This window comes from Bombus bifarius, unplaced genomic scaffold (assembly GCF_011952205.1).
Source record: "Bombus bifarius isolate JDL3187 unplaced genomic scaffold, Bbif_JDL3187 scf7180000008008, whole genome shotgun sequence".
Lineage (NCBI taxonomy): Eukaryota > Metazoa > Arthropoda > Insecta > Hymenoptera > Apidae > Bombus > Bombus bifarius.
In genome coordinates, this window is record NW_022884386.1 from 893,006 (window position 1) to 917,112 (window position 24,107).

At 37.5% G+C, this 24,107-nt stretch overlaps 3 protein-coding genes across 8 annotated transcripts; 1 reads left to right on the plus strand and 2 right to left on the minus strand.

Annotated features, from left to right (window-relative positions):
- Positions 1–5,285: 5,285 nt before the first annotated feature.
- On the minus strand, positions 5,286–9,145 carry LOC117206528 (leucine-rich repeat neuronal protein 1-like). Of its 2 annotated transcripts, XM_033445972.1 has the most exons (5): positions 8,791–9,145; positions 7,955–8,311; positions 7,283–7,884; positions 6,553–6,799; positions 5,287–5,525 (listed from the first exon to the last, which is right to left on the minus strand). In XM_033445972.1, the coding sequence occupies exons 1-5, from the start codon at positions 8,848–8,850 to the stop codon at positions 5,520–5,522; spliced, it is 1,272 nt and encodes a 423-aa protein (XP_033301863.1). In that variant the 5' UTR covers positions 8,851–9,145; the 3' UTR covers positions 5,287–5,519. The 2 variants fall into 2 exon arrangements, with proteins under 2 accessions (XP_033301862.1, XP_033301863.1); XM_033445971.1 differs by having other exon boundaries at positions 5,286–6,799.
- Positions 9,146–10,445: 1,300 nt separating this feature from the next.
- LOC117206526 (protein C12orf4 homolog) lies at positions 10,446–18,107 on the minus strand. Of its 5 annotated transcripts, none has more exons than XM_033445967.1 (11): positions 14,338–14,480; positions 13,670–13,811; positions 13,022–13,577; positions 12,255–12,476; positions 11,980–12,183; positions 11,766–11,881; positions 11,543–11,679; positions 11,344–11,464; positions 11,155–11,273; positions 10,915–11,040; positions 10,577–10,822 (listed from the first exon to the last, which is right to left on the minus strand). In XM_033445967.1, the coding sequence occupies exons 3-11, from the start codon at positions 13,525–13,527 to the stop codon at positions 10,709–10,711; spliced, it is 1,665 nt and encodes a 554-aa protein (XP_033301858.1). In that variant the 5' UTR covers positions 13,528–13,577; positions 13,670–13,811; positions 14,338–14,480; the 3' UTR covers positions 10,577–10,708. The 5 variants fall into 5 exon arrangements, with proteins under 5 accessions (XP_033301859.1, XP_033301858.1, XP_033301854.1 ...); XM_033445963.1 differs by lacking the exon at positions 13,670–13,811 and adding an exon at positions 14,255–14,256 and having other exon boundaries at positions 14,316–14,480; XM_033445968.1 differs by lacking the exon at positions 13,670–13,811 and having other exon boundaries at positions 10,446–10,822.
- On the plus strand, positions 14,534–16,674 carry LOC117206529 (SUMO-activating enzyme subunit 1). The gene is made up of 6 exons (XM_033445973.1): positions 14,534–14,854; positions 15,028–15,199; positions 15,262–15,518; positions 15,605–15,786; positions 15,854–15,986; positions 16,074–16,674. Exons 1-6 carry the CDS (start codon positions 14,757–14,759, stop codon positions 16,237–16,239), a joined length of 1,008 nt encoding a protein of 335 aa, XP_033301864.1. The 5' UTR covers positions 14,534–14,756; the 3' UTR covers positions 16,240–16,674.
- Positions 18,108–24,107: the final 6,000 nt, after the last annotated feature.

Genomic DNA, 24,107 nt, shown 5'->3' on the forward strand with positions numbered 1-24,107 from the left:
TAAATGCGTAACGTACGCGCTTAACACGCGCCTATGCACGCGTGTAAGTGCATGAGCCTCTCTCTCTCTCTCTCTTTCTCTTTCTCTCTCTCCCTTCTTCCCTCTTCTACGGGGGACTCCATAATGTAAGTTCATCGCGGGCGCGCTGATGCGTATGTAATCCCGTGGTGCTTACCGATACTATCGTGGGTTTTATTTTCATTATTCATTTGTTCGACCCGTTCCCCATGGATGGCCGGCAAGCTTACACGCGTAACCCCGTGTTTCTATGTTGCTTTAATCAGATAAAGCCCCGGAACGCCAAAAATCGCCGCACACTAAACCAGCGCGGTTCTACTCTTTTCTTCTGTTCGCCAAAAGGAGAGCAGCCCTGATTTCCGACCCTCGACACCCGTGTTTCGTCGCGTTCACGTTTTCGTCCATCGGCTATCGCATCGTCCACGATTCCCTAACGTTTATCTTTCCCTTTTACGACGAAACTTTCGGAGGCGACGCGACAATTTTTGCCTACGTTAGGTCGGCTCGTACAGGCAGAGACGGTTTCTCGCGAAATATATTTTGCTGGACGATAGTTTGATTCTATTAGACGAATTTTAGGTATTAGATGAAATCGATCAAATTATATCGCGCGATAGATTATGCTACTGCGTTTCGGTACATTTTCGGGAATTTTAGTTGGCTCGCGAAAGTATTAATTTCGGCGAAAATGCGTTATATACGGGAGAAGTGTATAAAGAAAAACAGTTGATTAGGTTTAAAGGGGAAATATACGCTGTTTACGAATATAATTGCACGCAGACCGAACATAATTAATCATACTACGATCATACTGACTCTAACTCGTGATTCTTCTTTTGCCGCGTATTTTATACACTTACGTTTATACGTTCGCTTATCGTGTTTGTAATCCAATCATTTATGATTAATGAAACCGAAGAAGAGGCGAGGAAACGAAAAATGAATAGCCGCCCGTGTATCTGCCACAAAATCCTTTAGATCGTCGTAAAACAATTTGCCACGTACAAATAAAACGATCACTAACCGAACGAACATGAATATTCAAAATCGTCGATCTACGTTTCCTACAAGATCTTTCGTTCGTTCACCAGTCCCACTACGCGAAGGATGAAATAGTAAAAAAATGAGAACGAAATTACGGCAACGAGATCGGCATCTCTGGTTGCGTTCGAAGCTGCGCTGGGTTTGAAGCCGTCGTGGCGGCTCCTTTTTTTCCGCGTTTCCGGCGGCCTCGGGCCGTTTCAAACAGTAGGCGGAATGTCGGAGGAAACGGGAGGCCGGCGGGAAACGAGAGCAGAAAGGAAACGGGCGAACTATCGGAGGTACGGTAATTAGCAGGTCAGCTTAGTTAATGCAAGAGCACCGGCTTAACGAATCGTAATGGAAAGTGTGATATTTCGAAAATACGTTTCACCGAGTGCTAAGTAAGCCGTGTACGCGTTTCATTAGCCTTCTATATACATCCGAGATTCATGTCGAATAAAACGAAATCGAAGGAATCGTTTAATCGCTGTTCCATCCGCCAGTCATCCCCTTTTTCTTTCCTTCCAATTTACCTTCTCTTTAAAACTTCCTTCGAAACTTCGAATCATACTACGTACAGCATGCGTAATTTCGGACATCGCGCGACCGTGTTTCGTTAATTTCAGCGTATTATTAATTTATCGTCGTTCTTTCTAAATTTGGATATTTCGCGGTAACGAAGCAGCGAACGAGAAGTACAGACAAGTGCGAGCCATCCGAATGAACATCTTCGTGAGGTGTAGCGTACAGAAGCGCGCGTACCTGCAATAATAGACGAAAATCATGTAAAATGTAGCCAGTGCCTGTGCTATGTACGATTCGATCGGAAAAAGAGACTTCGGAAAAGGAATAAAAATTTATATAGTTCGTAAATCCGTCGGTGGTTACTGTTTAATGTTTCATATACGCAGGGAAGAGATTTAAACTGGCAGCGATAAACGAAATTGCAATTGAACCAATGAAATACTAGCTGCTACACATCCGCTTCTCTCTTTCCGTATGCCTTGCTAGAACGAAACAAATGCAGTTGAAAAACTGTAATTCCATTTGGAGAAAATAGTTGAAAACGTTGAATATGTAAAAAACGTGTGGATCGTCAACGGGTTGATCTTCGCTTCTTCGCAAAATTCGTTACCTTTTTAATCCACGACGTCGACCAATTTTTTGTTCTTCTTTTCTTCGCTTCCTCCCTTCGTCGTTTGCTTCTTTTTCCATCGAAAATATCGGCAGGGCTATCGAGGCGTCTTAAGGGAGGATCTCGTATTTGCTTGTGCCGGAAACACGATATTCCCGATACCCCGGGACCTGGGCTACCCTCGTGTTTTACGTTGACCGTTAAAATTCGCTTCTCCGCGCTACTCGCGACATGCCGTGCCTGCGACGCTGGTAGGCAGTGTATTATTTTTCCGCTGGCTCGCCAAATTGGCTCGCACGGATTCGATCTCGAATTACGGACACTCGATATTGCCGCGCAAAACTCGCAGCATCCTCGTCCGGTCCCGACCATCTCGCCGTGGAATATCCAAAAAGGAGTACCACAATGTCCCATTGAGCGCGGATCGGTATAATCGAACCGGGCCCCCGATCTCGTCTTGCTTTTCGTCCGATCGAACCACCCGTAACTCGGTTCGTCGATTTTCACGCGGCCGTAAACTGTAACGCAATTGATGGTTCTTTATTCTTTTAGCTTAGCATTTAGATTGGTAAATTTATAAAGAAATCATGACGATCGAGCGACGTATAAAAAGTACACAGGGTTGCGATTATTAATAATATTAACGCGTTAATTATCCTTCGTCCGTATCTTTTTTTTTTTTACCAAATACATGGTACTTAGTGTTTTGTTCTCTTTGGAGTTTTTCGATGAAATACGCAAAGCCAAAAACACGACAGTCGCTGCAGCATTATTCAGAATCTTCAGGTACAAAACGATTGAATCACCGTGATATGTATTCGTACGAGCCGTTTAACGCAAAATCGATATAAGTCAATTTTTTGCCCATTTGATCCAACACCACATCTCGAAAGAGTAAGTTTCATTCTGCTTTGTGGAGAAACGGCGTAAGTATATGTTCGTTAATTTGCCGATGGAGTTAGCGGAACGAGCGAGAATCGTTCGCTCGGTCCATCGCAGAATATTTACTTTATCCCTCATTGGCCAGTGATCAACCTTCTTGACTTGTATCGCTTTTGCATTAAACGGTTTGTACGTATCAGTCACGGTAAAGGTACTGTACGTAGAGAGAGAATTTTCTCTTCTGGCTCAGATATTCGAATACATACGTATATTTTGATAAACGAAAGTAAATTAATTAAAAAAAGAATCCGGTCGTTATCCACTGGCAATATCGTCTGTCAATAAAAATAAATCCATATGGATATCGGAATTTTGATAGCTACTATCAACTGTGTAGCCGTTCAGGCTAATTTTACACGTTGAAGCATGCAAAATTAGTATCTGTTACGATTTCTTCATTTTTCCTCCGTATCTCTTCGAGATACTCAATCAGAACGATATTCACCATGGCAAACATTCGCGTAAAGTGCTTAACATTTCACGTAGCTTCAGCGAATCGTGTAATCGTGTAATAGAATTCGCGTTACGTTAAAGTCTACGAAATTCGTATCTCGAATGGCTTTTGCTAAAATGAGTTTCCTTTGGAATATAAAGCAAGGAAAATCATTCATTGTTAGAACAGAGAGATTAGAGATGACCAGTTAAAAATTAAAAGAATTAATAATTCTTAGCTCTTGGAAAGTAGAATTAATTTCTTAATTCTCCGACTTGAATTTGACAGCGTTAAAACACGTAACATATGTCACGGTTTTCTCATTGACCGTACTTCTCTCTTAGCGTAATGTGCTCTTCCATATGGAAGGAAAATTATTCATTGTTAGAACAGAGAGATTAGAAATAACCAGTTAAAAATTAAAAGAATTAATAATTCTTAGCTCTTGGAAAGAAGAATTAATTTCTTAATTCTCCGACTTGAATTTGACAACGTTAAAACACGTAACATATGTCACGGTTTTCTCATTGACCGTACTTCTCTCTTAGCGTAATGTGCTCTTCCATATGGAAGGCTCTTCGTTCGTGGCCCGTAACCCAATAGGCTTCCCGTAGGAAGATCATACTTCGGTACAAAGGCTGATCGCTACATCGCACGCGATCACGATGCACGTCATGGAAACTGACGATCTTCATAGCACCATTTGCTCGCTCGTCCTCTGCCACGCCAATATCGCACTCCCTTTTGGAACAAAGTGCACGTCTTCAACACATTTTCCGTATTTAACAAGATGAACCTTGATGTCGTCGAATTTTTCGCTTCGTTCGTAATTTCTACAACAAACTGTATCGATCATCTTCGTTCTTCCCTTTTCCCATCCAAATTGATATATCCATATAATATACTTTTTGTATTTGAAAACGTCTACGCGCTTGAACATCGAATAAATACGATACTATAATTGTATATAATAGTAATATTGTATTGGCAACTAAGCGATTGCGGATTTTGTCAATAGGTGGTATTGATAAGATCCGCAATCGCTTAGTTGCCAACCCAATATTTTCTTGAAACATTACCATCTTTCTTATTCTCCTACTTTACGTAAGAAAACAAACGATCTTAACGCTCCGATCTTCTTCTCGAATCTAACATCGGTATAACTTTTTACGTTTGAAAATTTGTATATAATTGGACTCGGCGTAAGTTTAACGCTGTAATTATCATTCTTTCGGAAGTTTCTTGCTCGCGTATACTATCAGGCTGCGCAACAAATTCTATCAACATCGGTATATCAGTTTATCGGTATATCAGTTTTTATAATCGCCAACTTTTACATCATCGAACATGCAATTAACTAAATCCCACGCTACCAGCTTCTTCGATTCTTCGATCTTTCTTTAAGCGAGAACAGAACAGAGTACTCGACTCTTTCTTTCTATTTCCGTGCTGACTTAAAAGCACATCGTATAAAAAATATTCTTCGGCTCGAATTGCCGGCAAAGGGGAAGTAACCCCATAGAATCTCAATTAATATTTGAACAAAAAAAGAATATACGCGAATTCGTCGATGCGTGGAATCACGTTGGAGAGCGCGGCTACCATCGCGGAGGATCTTTCAGAGGAAATGAGCCATCCACTGCTTTGTATCCATTCTCTTTTGTACCGCGGACATTTCGTTTCGAAATCGATGAGAAGAGGCGCGGTAAAGGGTTTCGAAAAATACGACGATACGTGCCGACAAAAAGACGTTTTATTCGATTCACAAAGAAGTCCCACATTGTTGGCTGTGCCACTTGAGGCGATGCCCGTGCACTCGACGTTGCTACGGTGTTTCGAGGTTCGAGGGATGCGCTAGAATCGGGCTGTACGTTGCCTCCTGTATTTACGGCTCGTTTTTCCGCGTTTCGACGCGTGGCGATTCGATACAAAGCCTATTGATGCTCACCCGCTGTACAATGTTACTCGTTAAATCTATTTATATATGAAGACATCGTTAATTCCTCGTCGTTTCCTGTTTCACGCTATATATAGAAAGGTATAGAAAATTAGCCGTAGAGGATGTTTCAACATTGGCGACGCTCGATCATCGATGAAATTTTATCGAACAACGAGAAACAAGCGTTAATCGATGAAAGTTCGCGAACTTTCTCGCCAAGATATCGATATCTGTACAAAATGTTGAAAACATCGACGATACGTGCGATTCATACTTCGACGCCTTCAAATTGATATATTCCTGTGGATTAGATTAGCTTCTGCAACTTAAGCTTCTTACGCTAGGTTTTAGATACCAACTTTGTATATAATATTCGATATGAACGTATTGTACGAGTAGACGGACGATTGGTTCTTTATACAAAGATAAATTAAGAGCGCAGGATAAAGCTTGTTTCGTGTAAACTGTCGGCCGCATACGTATGCGCGTTTACATGGCTCAGATAGTCATTAATCAAATTTCTCTTTCTGCTTTTTCGGATCCAATAACTCGTAAAAATTGCGTGGTCAGATTTCGCAAAAAACAATAACCGTATCTTACAATTAACTACATGCACGTTGTTGGTTGGTTGGCATTCGGAAGAAATGCGGGTCTTATTGGTCAATTTACCAGCAACGTACAGTACTTAATTACGTATTGAAGATTGATCTCTTTGAGAATCTTTTGTTGCAAAAATTCTATTTTATTTCGTGCCTTTTATTTGTTTTTGCGTAAGAAATTACCACTCCTCCTTACTTTCCAACTACACCCTATATGTAAAATCATTCTTCGACCGTCATTAAAATGACTTCCCAATCTTGAAACATCCTGTACGTTATTTCGTACGGAACTCGGTTGGTTTCGTGGCTGCGGAACCGGACCTAGTTCCTAGCTATCGTCTTGTTCCTTCGTCGAGAAACTGTATCGCTTAGCCTAAGTTAATACATTTCTAGTATATCGTTCTTCCGTGTTCATTCACTCGTCGTTTCGTTCGACCGTTTCGTTGGCCGCCAGGATTCTCACCAAGTCGTTCGAGGACTCGTCGACGTTCGTGTAGGTCACCGTGTCCCGGTTCTTTCGCCTGATGTCCCAGTGACCGAGCGGTCGTCTCAACAGGAAAAAGCCCGCAGCCAAGACAATTGCCACGACCAATATAAAAATGCAGGCCCACAACACTGGATGTAGCATCGTTGCATCGTCCTCGCATTCCAGCTCGTGACTTGGTATCTCGCTTAGCTGTCTATTCGAGTGTTGTTCGGGAGTTCTGCACCTGTGACAGAGATGAAGCAGTTGTATTTTCCGTATAAACTCGATTCATCGAAACGAAATTTTAGATAATTTAAACGCGAGCTGTTATTATTATAAAACGAGCTATGTCGTGCGAATGAAAAATGATAGATGGAATGATCGACGAACTCCAATTATATCGATTGTTTATGCTCTGATAAATTTAGATGAAGGAAGTTCCACCATAGTAAAGAAAAATATCTTTTTACTGGGTTTTAAATATGTCAGGTGAACGAAGGAAAATAATTTTCCGTATATGGGATAAGGTATTTAATATTGTAACAGAGTATTAGCTTAAGTAGCATGTAAATGTGTTAAAAGATTAATAAAAAAAATAATTTTAGTAGTAGCAGAGACATCTATACTAAATTCGAAAAAGCCTTTGTCATTTGCTGCTCGATGCTTCAAACTATCGGCTGTTATTCGATGAAAAGTTTAGGTTGAGTGTTCGGCAGATTTTACTTACTTAATTTGTCGACTAAGAGCCTTCGTAGCGTTTAACATATTTAGCCACTGCATTTTACAGTCGCAATGCCAAGGATTGTTTTCAAAGCTCAAAATCGGTGTTCTCTTTATTATCGACATGAGGTTGTAATCCAAGGTTCTCAGTCCGCAGTTGCTTACCGAGAGCCGTTGCAGTCGTGGTAGAAGACGATCGTTATATGGGATCATTTTTAAGGACATTAATGTTCTCGAACCATCTAAAGACAGTATTTCTAAACTGGTCAAGTTTTCGAAATCGTTAAGTAATAACTCTCTCAGATTTTGCATGTTATTCAGTTTCAGTTCTCGTAACCGAGGCAAATAAACGTCTCGTAGTCGTGATATATGAGTGTTGGACAAGTCGAGCTCTTCTAGATTGACTGGTAGCGATGGAACCCTACTGATGGGATTCATCGATAAATCTAGGGTAGATAAGTTAGTTAGCGTTTTGAAAAACTCCGAGGAAAAATACGACGACGATACGTTGCTCAAATTCAAATATCGCAGCGCCTTTAAGTTCCAGAAAGCGTTTTCATGGATTCCATCGTTGATCGGATTGTTGGCTAACGTAAGATATTCCAAAATCTAAAAGACACGAATCGTTTACAGTATATTCATTTTTCAACTTGTATATTATAAGATAAGAGACAGTTACTTTGAAATGCTCCAACATAGTTTCGTTAACGATAGATAGTTTGTTCGACGAGAGATCGAGTATCTTGAGCTTCGGGATTCGATCGTTGAAGGCATTGTCGTCGATATATTCGAGTTTGTTATGGCTGACGTTTAATACTCGTAAATTATACTCGTCTTTGCAAAGGAAGAAAAACCTTTGAAGATGATTCTGCGACAGATCCAATATTTCCAAATTTGCAAGGTTAGTAGAACAATCAAGGAAACTGTCAAATTCGTTCTTCCTTAGGATGAGATCGGTAACTTCTTGCAGATTAATCTGTGACTGAATCCTCATGAAAAAGTCTTCTTTCTTCAAACCACGCTCGGACAGATCCACCTACGATGTGCAGAGAAAGAGAAATAAGATTTCAAAGAAACATTATTCCTGCATGAAGCGAGGAGAAAAATAAACGTAAAATTTCGACATTGTTCCCGCATGTGTCATTCGCGCCAATTTTAAGAGATGCGAGGAAACGAATTTTGGCGCGTCGTTACGTCACAGTAAGTGCCATTACAATTTAAAAAGTCGCGGCCTATCGTGATACAATGCAATATAATACATAATCCTCTATACGTAATTATTTAAATCATCATCAAACGACCAATAAAACCGTTATTGGTGCCACATACAAATATTATAACAACGGACAACGTACAATTCAAAATTCAAAATTACTACGTATCGTACACAATGAATAAGTAAAAAAGTTGTGTAAACAAACGATTTGGGGAACGAAATTAAAAAGAAATGTCACCAAACGGCTCGCGAATCGTTATCAGATCGAGTGTCAAAACGTCCCACCAATATAGACCCACCAATTTCTTCGAAGTCGTGGAAGCAATTAAAACGAGGATTGTGATAGCCCTGAGCCACATTGTCCAGGTGGTGGATGAGTATGTGGTACACAGATAGACGTGATGGAACTTTGATTTCGTTTAAATCGATCACGTCGGGACCGTCTAGTTTCAACTATGCCTCTCACACAACGATCCGATGGAATGGCAACGAATTCATCCGCGGCATACTCTGCTCATGATTACAGTGCCGAATTAAGAGGGGATCAGGAGGGGCCTCGACATCCTGATGCAGTTGCTTGACCGATTTCCCTCTTTTTCGCGCCGTATTTTATAAGCTTTATTGCTTTATGGAAATCTTTCAGCGATATTCGAACCACTTTATTATACTTTAGAATTTTATTTATTTTATTATTTTATTACTCTACTTATACTTTAACTTTTAACTTTCTTACACAACTTATAAATGATTTAATTTCCTTCACATCACGTAAAGTATAAACTTCGCCTGCAATAAATTTAGTTGCAAATAAAAAAAAGTCAGGTCGATAATTACTACGAATTTAATCGATAATTATTACGAAAAACTTTCGAATTATTTAATTCTTCGTGGTAATTCTCAGTAATAATTTTTGGTTCGTTGCCAATGATATAATATAAGTATCGTGTTCCTTAAAATTTGAATTATTCAGTCGAATCCTTCTCACGATATTATTACATATATTAACATTTATACACTTTTCATTCGATATTTCAGTCAAAATTTGCCATTGAGTTTCTTTTTGAATTTTCAATTTCTCTTCAATTTTTCCATCAATTTTACACCATGGTCACGTTTATTAAACGACTTGCACAACGCTGCTGGCGAACGTGAAATGTAAAAAAAAATTCTTCAAATGTCCTTTCGAATGGATTCACGGGGCGCGCATCGTGTTAATCCGTTCTCGAACAGTTCAGAATCCGAAAGGCTAACGCACCACTTTTTCGATAAAGCGAGATTACGTCCCCGATCCGCTCTTATGGTCTGCCCTGCGTTTGCTTTTTTCTTCCCATTAATCGCGTGTTTTTTCAATTAATTTATATTCGCACTACGATATCGCGCGACAAAACTTATTGCCATTAAACGCGGGACAATTAAAAAAAAAAAAAAAATATCGGATGGAGGTAGAGAAAAGAAACAGGAATGGTTGGCATATGACGACGATGCACCATTAATATCATTGTACTCGAATGCACGACTAATTATTAGACAGTCGACGGAAACGTTGAAGCATATCTGGTTAACTCCCAACGTCGCGATAAAGTTGGCTCCACCAAGCTATGATAATGCGTTGCGCTATAGTTTTATTGCAATTAATTCAATGCTTTTTGTTTCATGCCTGTGATACGACTCATCTTTTGATGATTTTTTTCTTTTTCTCCTTCCAATTTAAAATCTTATATCAGCAATGTACATTTTTTTTCATCTTGAAAGTGTGATACTAAAGACGGGTAAGATAAGATTCGATATCTCTTTTACTAGGGTATTACAAATTGTTGTAATTAGAGATATATGTAATACCGTTTAATGGATTGATTTGTCAGAGATTGTATGTTTAGACCATCATGTCTTTCATTTTACTTGAGCATCAACTTTAAATATATTATGTAAGATCATCGAGTTAGAACTTTAATCGTTGAAAGGTTAACATAGTTTATTAGGGAAGTCTGACGTACGACGAACGCACAGATATTGGCTATCGATTGGAAAATCTATCTTGGAAAATCAATTGTGTAAATATAATATAAATGAAACAGTTTGTCAAGATTCGAGCATATCTTATATAGTATTCGCGCCAGCGATGAATTATTGCCGCCAAGATGTGTGATATACGTATATATAACAACAAATACTTTAATATTTTCGACGCGTGTACAATAACAGTGGCAAGAGGGTCATTCACTTTTTTGGAGTTTGAGGTGTGCTTGTCGCTTTGAACACCAATGGATTCGATACTCGGAATATGCTCGGTAACATTGTAGCTAGGGTACCAAATACTTCCTCTGACATTCCCTAGAAAATACAAATATTTGATTAAAAAAAGTTGTTAATTACATGGAGCTATCATTTGTTGTAATGCATCTTTCGGATTCAAATTAAATCACCTTTGGTACCAGAAATTGCAGATTCTTCAATTCAGCACCACCCCAAGATGCCATTTCTATCATGAACCCTTTTACACATTTGAAAACTAATTCTGCTCTCTTTGTACACCACGCAACAGTCATATCCTAGGACAATAAAATAAGATTTATAATTTAATATTATTAATCATTTACTATAATTAGATAATATTTCTCAACAAAGTATTAGTACAGAGATTATTTTTTTTAAGTGAAATATACCTCCGACATTTCATGAACAAGAAGTATTGGAATAGTTAGTGTGGTTACATCGTTGCAACAAGCAGTTTTCAAAATATTTCGTAATCCTAAAATGGCCGGGTGCCTCGAATTGATATCGCCTGTAAATTAAGTAAAACTGTTATCAACATGAAGCATCTGTAGCGAAATAAATACATATTTATTACTCACCAGATCGCAATGAATCGTTCACTACCATGTGGAAAATTACATGAACTTGCGCTAAATTTGAATGCCTCGTAATATAAACATCGCCTGTCTGTAAACTTTTGCTGCCCGTTGATCTTTTTGTCTGTAGAAAAAAGATGCATTTAGACTGAATTGGATGAGATATCAATATCTACTTTCTTTTTAGTTTACTTTTACGTACTTGTGAATCGTTTCCTTCTTTGTGATGCGCTTGCCTCCAGGCAACAGCATCTTTCACATCCTCTCGAATTTTTTCTAGTTGTTCATCGATTGGTGGGAAGTGAAACTCTGTCGTTAATTGACATATTGAACATAATTCTAAAAGAAAATTTGATTGTTAATAAGATATGTATAATCGAACAATAGCACTTGTTAATTTAGTACTCAACAAAATAAAGTGATACCTTTCGTTATTCCCGAATAACTTCCTAAATGATTGTCGCTCAATAATACTAATCCACACAAATCATTAGAATATAATCCAAGAGCAGTCTGTAGTCTTTGAGGCGTTGGATCCATTCTATTTTAAAAGAAACGAAATGCTTTTTTTCAAACTGAATTTTAATACAAGGTAATCATAGTGTCTTTTTTTGTTTTTGTTTTTTCTAATTTACCAACCCAGACTCGCTCTTTTTTGTTCTACAAAAATCTAAAACATCGCCTGTCAGTATACGTATATTGTGCATCTGTTTCATCTGGGAACCCAAATGTATAGTGAAACTTTCTTCCAAGATAGGATATTCAGCCGTGTTCTTCTCTTCGCTATGAACAAAATTGTCTAACGCCGGTCGTATCGGTGGCATCGTCAGAATTGGAGAACCCCTAATAGTCATATAATCTATAACTACCAAGCCCATATCGTATGTCTATTCGTTATATTTATATATACGTACACTGGACTCGGCAACATATTAGTCTGCTGCTCTTCGAGTAACCTCATGATCCAGTTACGATATTGTCGCCTTTGTTCTAATTTCAGTGCGTCAACTCTTGACCCCCAGTGACCTTGCAATAAACTTTGTTCCTCAAAATGTCGTCCCGCCATCTCGTTTATAGATTTTTCGGTAGAACCAGCTTCGAGAGCTTCTACAGCGACTCGCATCTCCTCAGTTTGCCTAAAATTCATTTTTCTGATGTTTCTCTGTTCTCTTCTTTTTTTCATGCATTTGTGGAATAAAGACGAGTTATTTGTGTTTCAAAATCAATATTGAATCATTTGTATTTGTACAATTATAGGTCAAAACAAAAATGTTAAAATGTCAGAAAATTTTAATTGGAGCTCTACTTTTATTTATGTTAGACAGAGATGAGTTAACTGCATTTCAGTTTTTATATTCTGTAAATGACATTCATGCATATCACTATCATTATAATCAAAAGATATAGTCCGGAAATAGGGAGCATAGAGTACAAGGTTCAATTATAAAAAAATGACTGTTGACTTATATTGAAGCTGTTAATAATCTACATGAAAGGTCAATGCAAGTGATAATTTATATTACATGAACTGCTGTGTGTAATATAAATAGATACTAGTATATGAATTTGGTCTTTATTTTGTAGTGTAATATGTAAACAGAAGAACATAAAAAATAATATGTACAAAGCATTCTGTACATACAAAACAATATGTACAACATAATACAATATTGCTACTAACTTTTGTGTAAGTTGTTCATACTGGGAGTCCCTCATCTGAATAACTTCAGTTACTTCTCTTCCATGTTTATGTTCCGCTTGAAGGATAGGCTCTAATGATGGAGAGTGTACCAATCTATGATATGCAACAGCAAACAATTCTTCGTCCGTTGTTCCAATAGGATCAGCATATTCTACTGTTTTCTGCTTATAGATTTTTTCCCAGTTTTTAATAATATCTTCAATATCTAAGGTCCCAGATTTTGCATTTTCAAGAGCTTTTTCTGCTTTCTCATCATAAAATTCTAATGTTAATGTTTTAATAGTATGCTCCAATGATTCCAATAGGTCTAATTCCACATAGCATGGCAATTTAAAAGATGACATTATACGGTGCATAAGTTCCTTGACATTTCCACGATAAGGTATCTTTAATGGAACTTCCAATACATATTCTTGGTTTGTAGTACATGTTGGAAATTTATATATAAATGTTTTCTCTATATACTCATCCTCAGGCATATTCATATCTTCTAGAATAGTCTTTCATTATACTTTACAGCCCAGATATTTATTTTCTAAAGAAAGAGAGATAAAGAGAAAGAAATCTTTAGTTAGTTTTTATAAAAGAAATTATGTAAAAAAAAATTAACTTAATTTAACATTTAACTCTTAAAATATCAAGAATAATAAAGAGGAAGGTCAGCTTATTTCTCTGTAGTCAATAATGTTTTGCAGAGATCTGCTTTCACAATATTCCGGTCATAAGGTCAACGATAAGTTATAGAAACACCTCTGATTGCACCTCTTATCTATAATATATTAAAAACAATTATTTTCATGTATTAATTGTAATGGCTTTAGATTTGGCTTTCAGATAAACTTGTTATCAAACGCATATAAATCCGAGATTACTCTTATAAAAAAGTCAATTAAAAACATGCAACAAGTAATTTTAATGCAATTAAAAATGTTTATAATAAAATTCGATATCAAGCATTTTTAAGTGTATTCTGTACACTGTGTCATGTGCAATTTTTTGAAATAAATATGTCTTTCAACTTTTCTTACCGACTTATGAGGGCGCTAGTAGAAAGGTCTCTGATTTGTTTATAAATAATTATTTCGATGAATGTATTATTGAGTAATGATTTAAAACTCTAGCAACATTTATTTTAGATTCCCATGGAATGTAAATGCTTTTAAAAATATATGTAAAACAGCAGATATCATATTAAATTAATATATTTGCTACATCTCTTTACTTATGACTACTAATCTAAACCTTGAAAATTATACTTGCAAGATGTTTATACTTTCGAAGCAAGCTATCCTTACCTTGTCAAGCGTGTTGTCACGTGGAAAGCTTGTTTCTGATTTGTTTCAAGTAAAACATTCTAAACGAACAAACGAAACACACACATAACAGTCGTAGAAACCATTTAACGCCCTCCAATCATTTGATCACCAGTTCGACCAACCTAAACATTATGTATATCGTTTAAGTATGTATAGAATATGTTGTTTACTGCGTTATATTTCGAACGTATAGAATTAACAAACAAAATTTTGTTGGGTAAATCAATTACATCAAGTATTATAATTTATTGAGTACTGAATGATTGTCGCCTGCTCTTATTATTTGAATTAATATATTGTTATGTTGGCTGCATTCTACGAGACGTAGACGTCGGCGAAATTTTGGATCGTGATTTTGGCGGTAGTAGATTTTCAAGTATTAAATCATATTTTTGAATATGGTTGGAGACAAAAGCCAAAATGTAGAACTAACAGACCATGAAGCTGAATTATACGATAGACAAATTCGTTTATGGGGTTTAGAATCACAGAAACGGCAAGTAAAATACAATCTAACCTAAGATTTCTGAAGTTTCAAAATACAATATAAGTTATTGTTTTATACAATTAATTAAGAAATACATTAGCAATATATACTTAATTACCGGGATATAAACATTCGATTTATAAGTGTTTTTTGAGTTGATGTGTAATATTAAACAATTATAGGTTACGAGAGGCGAAAATTTTATTAATAGGCCTGAATGGATATGGAGCAGAAATAGCAAAAAACATTATTTTAGCAGGCGTTAAAGCAATTACATTTTTGGATCATAGAAATGTAACAGTTCAGGATCGGTGCTCACAATTTTTAGCACCTAGAGAATTACTTGGAAAAAATGTAGGTAAACAACTTCAGATATAGAGGAAGGTATATTATTTATATGAATATCATGTTCATAGAGGGCTGAAGCATCTGTGCAGAGAGCACAAAGTCTAAACCCTATGGTTAATGTAGAAGCAGATACATCTAATGTTGACGATAAACCAGATAAGTATTTTAGCAAATTCAATGTAGTCTGTGCAACACAATGTACTATAACGCAAATAAAGAGGATTAACGAGGCATGTAGAAAACATAATACTAAGTTCTTTAGTGGAGATGTATGGGGATCGCTAGGTTATACTTTTGCTGATTTAATGACTCATGAATATGCAGAGTAAGTAGATTTCTAAATCAAATTTTTGGAAGTGGTTTTGTTAATGTACGTAAGTTATTAAAAGCAAGAATTATTTTATTTCACAGAGATGTAATACAAACAAAGAAAATACAAATCTCGGAAAGCGGTGAACCTATGCAAAAGGACAAATTTGAAAATATCGTTGTAACTGAAAGACACGTGGACACTTTTGTACCTTTTAAATCAATTTTAAATATTACAAAATCTTCTCTTCCTAAAGATTCAGAAGTATATTATATGATACTAAGTAAGTGTTTTGGAAAAAGATTTTTATAATAGTAAGGACACTTTTATATTATCTATTCTTATTTTAGTAATGCTCAATTATCGTGAAAAGTATGGCAAAGATCCATTGCCCAGTGAAAGAGGTTCTGAAGATTTTGCGGCTGAAGCTGCAGGAATTATTAAAAAATACGATCTTGAGGATAAAATAAATCATTTAGTCGAGTATGTATTAGAAAAATTGTTATATTATTTAAAAAGTTTACGTTTAATCTATTAAAAACTATATAGTAAAATTTATCATTGATTCAGGGGTGATTTATACGCACAAATTAGTCCAGTGTGTGCCATTGTTGGAGGTATTATGGGTCAAGAAATAATTAAAACAGTTTCACAAAAAGGTACACCACATAATAATTTGTTTGTTTTTAATCCAGATACATTGTGTGGAAAGATTTTAAGATTAGGTCAGTCATAATTTTGCAGGGTGGTATGTCCTAAGTGCTTTTTTGTATTACTGACTATTTCATAATTTCGTAAGAATGAAATAAATTTGCTAAAAAAGAAAGAAAGATACTATTGTGTTACAGCTATGTTCCTTCGTGCTTTATTCTTCTTTAATGAGAAGTTAGAATCCACAAATAATACAATATTATGTGTAATCACATCATCATAAAATGTCAGAAATTCTTTATACATTTATTTCAGGAAAGAATATTTTTCGAGGCTTTCCTGGCATATATTTTTGATTCAGGATTTCTTTCACTTCGAATTACATTACACTTCTTATATCTCGCTTCAAAACCGAAAAGAACATATCGCTCGAGTTTTGGAGCTGTAGTTGCGAATTGCCGAGGTTTCCAATGTTTATATTAAATATATGTTGCATTTTCATGTTCTTCATTTCGCGGCATATAAAAGTCAAATGTATACGTAAATGTAGTTTATCACAGCCCACACGGGTTCTAAGATATTTTTGTTCAACGTGTACAATCCTCGGAAACGAAGGGGTCGTCGCGCGTACGTGGAAATATGACTCACTTTCCCGGCTTCCGCCGGGGCAATTTGTGACCCGCTTTGCGGATTTTTTTCGTGTCCTTTCGCGTGGAAAACGCGGTGGGAAACGTGAAATAGAAATTGAAAAATTGGAAAAGGGGGAGTCGAGTTGGAGCACGGCTCGTTATGCTTTATCGGCTCGCTCGATATTACCTTCGTTGCCGCGACAATCTCTTTTTATGCTTCGACATTATTTAAAACGTTGTACCCTTTCGTGCAATCTCCCTGATGAAATCCCATCACTTTTCAATGTCCAAGTTTAATCGACTTTATTCTACGAGAATTTCAAAGTCTCTAAATATATACAATATACAGGGTATTTCAAAGCGTACAATCAATTGTACGTATCGATTCAGGTTTACTTTCCAAGTTATTTAGTTTTGCGGGCATGTTTTACCTATTTCACCTTCTTTTACGTTATTCATATCCATCCATATTCATTTTTTTTTCATAGATTCTTTTAATTTTCATTGCTATCTCTATTCTAGCGATGGTAATCAAATACTGTACAGTGTTAGATATTTGATATTTATTTTACCTTAACACCATAAAAGATGTAATAAACATGAACAGCGTCACCAAGGTCTGATAAGTACGGAGAAACGGAGCACGTCTCCATTATTTATACCCGTCTATTTACTTCTCTCGTCTCAACTTTCATAATTACCTTTTTCTTGATGAGTGTAATCAGATATTTTACTATATTATCTAACCCAATCCGAAGAGATTTAATAAACATGAACAACGACATGAAATCTGATAGGTATAGACAAGTTATCCAACATCAAATTATTTAATTACGCCATGATCCTGCGCCAAGCAATTGCTTTCACGCGAAGTGTCATACCTTGTTTCCTTGTCCGCGCGTATCAGCTTCGTACGTAGGTGCTTGAGAATCGATTCGTTTTTATGACGTATCGTCTTTTCCCATGGACACGATGTCGCGTGTCCCAATGATCATCGCGAACGATCGTACGTAAACGCGAGGAATTAGCTTGTCAAATGTTCCTCGTGTATATCCTTCTCCCCCTCCTCCTCCTCTTCAATTACAGGTACTTACAGGCGTGTACAATCGGGTTCCTTAACGATGCGTGCACGTGCTTTCACGGCTGTCGAATTATCTTTCACGAGGCGCTTTCACTCGCGTGTCTCCTGCTCGTTGAAAAACCATTAACTCAGCCGAAACTCGTATACGAACTGGTCACCCTTGCTTCCCTTAAATCGCGTTGGTACGCTCCTTCGCGTTCGCTCTGCTGGTCCAGACTAGGTTGAACCGTTACGTGACTGATGTGCCGTCACATGTCCGCGAGCGCGACCAATTGTGTTGACTGGTGATTTATAAATTTAATAGTCCATCGTCATTCTGCCGGAAAAGAGTCTGTCTCGGTCTCGAGAATCTTGCTCGGCCGACAGATAAAAAGTTTCGTCGTTGCGAATGGACGGAGATTGTTTGAATCTCTGAGCAGTGAATTTATTTCCGTTGGTAAACGTAATTTCTGGGTTTGGAGTTTAGATTATTATTACTAAATTGTGGAATCGGTCAGTTCGTAAAGGCTATTTGTAAAGGATTATTCCTTATAATGTACTTTTTAATCGAACGAGTTTGCAGAGGGTGGTTTAGATTCTAAGGAATTATCAAATTGATTAATTTGCGAAGGGTAGTCTATAGAGCGGAGTTCTAAGTGGAAAAATTCGAAAATTCATTAATTTGTAGAGCACAGCGTATAGAATTTATGGATACGGTTCCTAAAACAAAATATTTTACAATTCATCGCTTTACAGAGGCTAGTTATACAGGGTGGTTGGTAACTGGTGGTACAAGCGGAAAGGGGGTGATTCTACGCGAAAAAAGAAGTCGAAAATATAGAATAACAATTTTTCGTTCGAGGCTTTGTTTTCGAGAAAATCGACTTTAAATTTTCGCTCGGTACGCGTGCACTTTATCACGTCTTGTTATAATGGATCTCACTGTAGATCGTTGTCTCGATGGAAAAATTAAAAAAAAAATTTTTGTTCTATATTTTCGACTTCTTTTTTCGCGTAGAATCACCCCCTTTCCGCTTGTACCACCAGTTACCAACCACTCTGTATATATAAAATTATCATATATATCGTCAAATATTTATTAAAATTTATCTGACTGTTAAATATATTACTATGCGTTATTGTTAAATATATTTAATATGTTAAATATTGTTTCGTATAAAAATCTTGCGATCAATTAATATGTATACAGCTCGTGGGCTTTGATTTTAATTAAAAAGAAATCCTGGAATTGACTAGTTTGTAAACGGCAATTCATAGAGTTCACGCTACTTTAGCGAAACAAATCCTGAAATTCTTTGCTTACCCTTGTAAAGCTTTTTTTTTCAATAAAAAAAATCGTGGAATTAACCAGTTCGTAGATGGCAGTTTAAAGACCTTATGGGACGTTTGTTTGACGTTTTGGTACGAAATCGTATAGCTACTGTACCTGTTATCGATGCAATGGTATGGTTTTATCGCGAGAACATTCGCCAGGTTCGCGTATCAGCAACGTGGAAATGCTCACGGTAGTTCTGAAATATGATCGACCCGCGCAACAATTTACTCGCGATATTATCTCACGGCAAATAGGCTAGAAGACGTAGAGGTACTTCCCGTGAGTCAGGTAAGGAATTTACCAAGACTACTGTCACGGCTGCCGCGCGTACATTCATTGAATCAATACGACACGTACGCCTCTAGGAATGTTAAATGACTGCGGAGGAGCAAACGTAGAGGAACGCGTGTTTCATTTCCAGCGATATGCTCGTTTGAACGTTCCACCAAATTGCTCGTTAAAACGAAATTATCGTCACGCAAACGCGCCTGAATGATTTTATTCTTGAAAACATAACTTTGCAATTTTCAGTTTATGATTTCGTGTGTTACGGCTCCTACATATTTTTCATTTCTCTGTTTCTTACACGAGTGCGTCATGATTATTCATTCTCGCGTTCCTCTTGTGGAAGAATCGTACAAAAATTAAAAAATCGAAACAAAAACACACCTGCCGAAGCAATAACGTTACTTGGACGATTGGATCGATGCAACGTATGCGTCAATAGCAGCGAATGTGTAAATTACGAGCGCGGTTATTTTACGCAATTTTGTAATTTTGTGCAATGATATCGAAAATTTAACGAAAACGGTTACTTAACCGCGAATTGTCAAATTGAAGACGAACGTAAGTAAACGAACGTTTGTCGGTCTAACTTACTATCGAGTTTCCAAGTCTAAGCATTAAATAAATTTAAAAATTTATTATATGGACATAAACTAGTTTGCAGAACACTTTTGGGACAAGAGTCCATCGTAGACGAAGAAAGAAGAAAGAAGACGAAGAAAAAAAACGAATGGAAGAGGGTGCGCCCTTTATACATTGCGGCTGTACACGCTGATTTATGATGCGACGAAAATTATTGCCGCTGTTAAAATATCTCGAGACGTATTTATTGACAGATACGCGTTGCCTCCGCGAGACCATTCGTAAAACGAGGTGGTCCTCGAGACAACAAGGCAATGCCGACTCTAAATGCTATCCGTAAAGCCTCTCGGTACAAACGAATCGTAAAGGTACCATTTTTGCCAGAAACTGGTCGCCTTTCTTCCAAATATGCAACTTTAATAGCTTCCCATCAAGACTTCCGGGCGTTGAAATCAAAGTTTCCGAGCATTTTACAGTTTAACCGAGCAAAGTACTTTCTCGCGTCATCGCGCAATTCGTGCAAGTCTTTTATCTCTATTATAGTCTTTAATTTCGATAATCTTTTTAAGTACTGTAATCTTTTATTTATGATACGAAGAATATTTATGCTATGTAGTAAAAAGATGAAAGCCTAAAAAAATCTCGAGATCCGAGAATTGGTAGAATATTCAGCATTAGGTACCTAAGTCGACGATGCTATAAGAACAATTAAGAAGCTTTTTAGATACTCTTTTTTACGTTGAATCCAACAGAAGGGAAATTAAGATCTTTATCCCTTGTTAAGTTTTAATTCTGCGAATCTTTTTCTAGGAGAAAATTCATCGCGAATGTATCAGTTAAACATCGAACTAGAAATAATTATGGTAATTATACGTTGTTTTTTTAAAAGTAAATTACATATAGCTGGATCATTGAGATTTCCTAACGCCTAACAAAGAAAGAAACAAAGCGAATTAGGCTTTGTACGACAACATAACTGTTCTATCATACACAAGATTAAGCGATGACAAAAATGATATTGTAACAATCGTTTAAATTACCGCTTTCTAATAATCTGCCCATGTTTAGAGAAATGAACTAAATTTCGAAGAAAATTTGGAAAATCCCTTCGTCAAAGAGAGAACGCGACGCCTGGCGCCTACGACACGCGATTTCAAGCGTCGCCGGTGGTGGCCGACTAAAATTAACCTTTCCGGCAACAACCCCTACGATTCCCCGTGTAAACATGCAACGGGAGTCGCCGTTGTGTTCGTCGCCGTGCTAAATCGTCCGCGCTTGTAATATTCGGGCAAGGATCGTCGGCGGCGGCAAAAATTGCGTACGTGAGGCAACTGCTTACGACTTCGTTCGTTTACTAGCCGCTTCCTATTTATACCAAACCGCCACGATGTTTTCTCCTTATCAGTGTGTTATTTTCTCTATCTCTACTTAGCCTCGGTTTATTAACTTCTTCCTCCAAAGGAACTATTTTCAAGGTTTCGTTTTGTGGTCGCGTTTCCACCCTTTTACGACGAGAACTTTTCTTTTATCAATGAATGTAATAACGTAATAGCGTGGACAATAAGGTGGCAAATTCGAAAGCGATATAGCTGAATTATAATTTGAAAAATGGGATATTAATTCCGCTTACAATTGGATTCTATCCGATTCCAACAAGTTTCGGTAGTGCGAGATATTATAGTAATCCAGCGGTTTCTTTAAAAGTCACCTACAAACGTAGTTCTTATAAATTAATGCTCTACGTTTATTATATTTCCTCAAGTCATGGAAACGTATCGCAGCAAAGATAAAAGTTATTTAATTATGAAACCAGAGAGGTGATACTTTTAAAAGTTACATTACGCGACTAAATTCAAACTCTCAAAGTCTTCGCTTACACCGCTATGATCTTCCTTCCTTGTTATCAACCTCGTTTAAGGAGTTTCGTTGCTCGTTCCGAGGACGAGATCTTGCGTACATGAAATTTTGCAAACGAATCCGAAGAAGGAAGGCATAAAAGGTTTTCATGGTTGATTTTCTGACCGTAAAGACATAAAATATTTTGTCGTGACGCATTGGAGGCGCGTGGATCACCGGTCTTCGAGTGCATTAACAAAATAACGTAATAAAATCTGCCCCCGCGGTCGCTGCTCTTTGTCCCTTCACCTCTTTCACCTCTTTCACCCCTTTTCGCCCCATTTTCGCTCCAACTTCTCTCGTTCGTTCTTTCTTTCCTCTGTCACACTCGTTTCTTTCGTTCGTTTTTCTTTTTCTAGGTGGCCGCTCGTAAAATCTGATACATTGTGCGACCAGCCGTGGCGTATTCGTCATGTCGAGACACACCGAGGACACGCGATCGACGAAACGAAAGGATTGACCCCGTGGAACGTCCGTGACCAACCATCTTCTTTTTCTCTGCCAGGCACCTACGACTCCAGCGTTCCACGAAGTATCGATTTATGGGGTGAGTCGTATGAATACTTCCTTCCGTGGATTTTTATGCCGTGCATGATGCATGTAATTCAGCGTTTTACTGCTCACAGCGAGATATCCTTGATTACATTGTGTCTGACTTGCTTTCGGATATCGCGATGTTATGTAGCTTTGTGCACCATCTTAATTTACGAGGAAATTCGAAATCCTTTTCGAGCTGATGAAATTAACGACGGGGTCGATTTCGAAGATCGAAAATTTAGCAGCGTTCGTAATTTTTTCATTGAAACTATTTCAACCGAAACTTTCGTTTTATTAATCGCTTTAATGCTACGCAATTTGTTTAACTCTAAGGATATCTAGAATTAGATTGCGGTTAGGTTAGAATTAGATATCCTTAGAATTAAACCAATTTCGTAGCGTTAAATCGATTAATAAAACGAAAGTTTCGGTTGAAATGGTTTCAATGAAAAAATTACGAACGCCGCTAAATTTTCGATCTTTGAAATCAACCCCATTGTTAATTTCATCAGCTCGAAAAGGATATCTAGATATATTAGGACGCTTAGCACGTCAAAAACGGTGCTGCTTCTATTAATAGTAGCTTGCAAAAGTCATCGATGGAAAGTATGATGAAAGTGCAACTTTCTTTCTGTGGTAATATTTGCCAATAGAATGCTATTCGTATTCATGATGAAATACAGAAATGTAAATGAAGAATGATTAATTATAAACCATAAATAGTAAAATTGCAACGCTACACGTCGGGTTTAATATATAATTAACGATATAGTACGACATAATTGGACAGTCTATATAATGAATTAAAATACAATACAAACATTAACGTAAATAACAATTACTATGCGAAAAGTACCTGCACACCATCAGGCAAATAATTCCTCAGTTTTCGAAACTGTGTATATAATTTATATATTACATAGTGTGTGTACACCGAGGAGGTGTCAAGTTTTAATCTTTAGATCCTCGAGCTCCAAGAATCTACCAACGAATCTCGTCTCCCAATCACAGAATCGCGAGAATTCGGGGTCCATCTCGAGTGGAGTTTCAGATTTCGAGCGTAGCTACGATTCCCTTGTAACATAGCCTGGCTTTACGAGCAGTCGCCAGTGCAGTTCCGACAGTTTTTAGGGTCAAACGAATAGCTAATGCAAATACGGCTTCGTGGTCGGCATTATTTCACCTCTTGTGCTTCACGGTCGGCCGTTAGTCTGGACTGGCTGGAGACGAGCATCTTACTCCGTCTCCTTCGACCCTCCATCGCGCTTTCCATTGATTCGCGCGCGTCCCTTGTCTCGCTTTCGGGAGGGACATTACGCGAGAACTTAACGCTGTTCGTTATCAATTAAGACACGGTCGTCGCAATTAATTCCCTCGGCCGGTATGGAAACGAGAAGCGGAAACGGCGTCGTCTTACGAAGGCGGAGCGCGCGGGTATTTCCTTCGGATCGTGGACCAGAGTCTTAACGATATGCGCTGGGAATAAAGCGGCTTAGGAGAGAGCCACGTAATGATACTGATTAAGAGAGAGGATTTCGAGTCTTGTTTCATTTAGTTAGACAATGGCTGCGTTTATTTCTACGATTCGAGGAAAAAGGGTGGGAAAAAGAAAGAAAGGAAGGAAGGAA

Excerpts from the sequence above, each read along its gene's own strand:
- LOC117206528 (XM_033445971.1), bottom strand. The coding sequence starts at position 8,850 with ATGTGGCTCAGGGCTATCACAATCCTCGTTTTAATTGCTTCCACGACT. Across the intron at positions 8,312-8,790 it reads CCACGACTTCGAAGAAATTG|GTGGATCTGTCCGAGCGTGG; the intron begins GTGGGTCTATAT and ends TGCACATCGTAG. Across the intron at positions 7,885-7,954 it reads CTATGTTGGAGCATTTCAAA|ATTTTGGAATATCTTACGTT; the intron begins GTAACTGTCTCT and ends CGTGTCTTTTAG.
- LOC117206526 (XM_033445968.1), bottom strand. The coding sequence starts at position 13,527 with ATGAATATGCCTGAGGATGAGTATATAGAGAAAACATTTATATATAAA. Across the intron at positions 11,274-11,343 it reads GAACGATTCATTGCGATCTG|GCGATATCAATTCGAGGCAC; the intron begins GTGAGTAATAAA and ends CTTAATTTACAG. Across the intron at positions 10,823-10,914 it reads TGCAATTTCTGGTACCAAAG|GGAATGTCAGAGGAAGTATT; the intron begins GTGATTTAATTT and ends TGTATTTTCTAG.
- LOC117206529 (XM_033445973.1), top strand. The coding sequence starts at position 14,757 with ATGGTTGGAGACAAAAGCCAAAATGTAGAACTAACAGACCATGAAGCT. Across the intron at positions 14,855-15,027 it reads GGTTTAGAATCACAGAAACG|GTTACGAGAGGCGAAAATTT; the intron begins GCAAGTAAAATA and ends AAACAATTATAG. Across the intron at positions 15,200-15,261 it reads GAGAATTACTTGGAAAAAAT|AGGGCTGAAGCATCTGTGCA; the intron begins GTAGGTAAACAA and ends TCATGTTCATAG.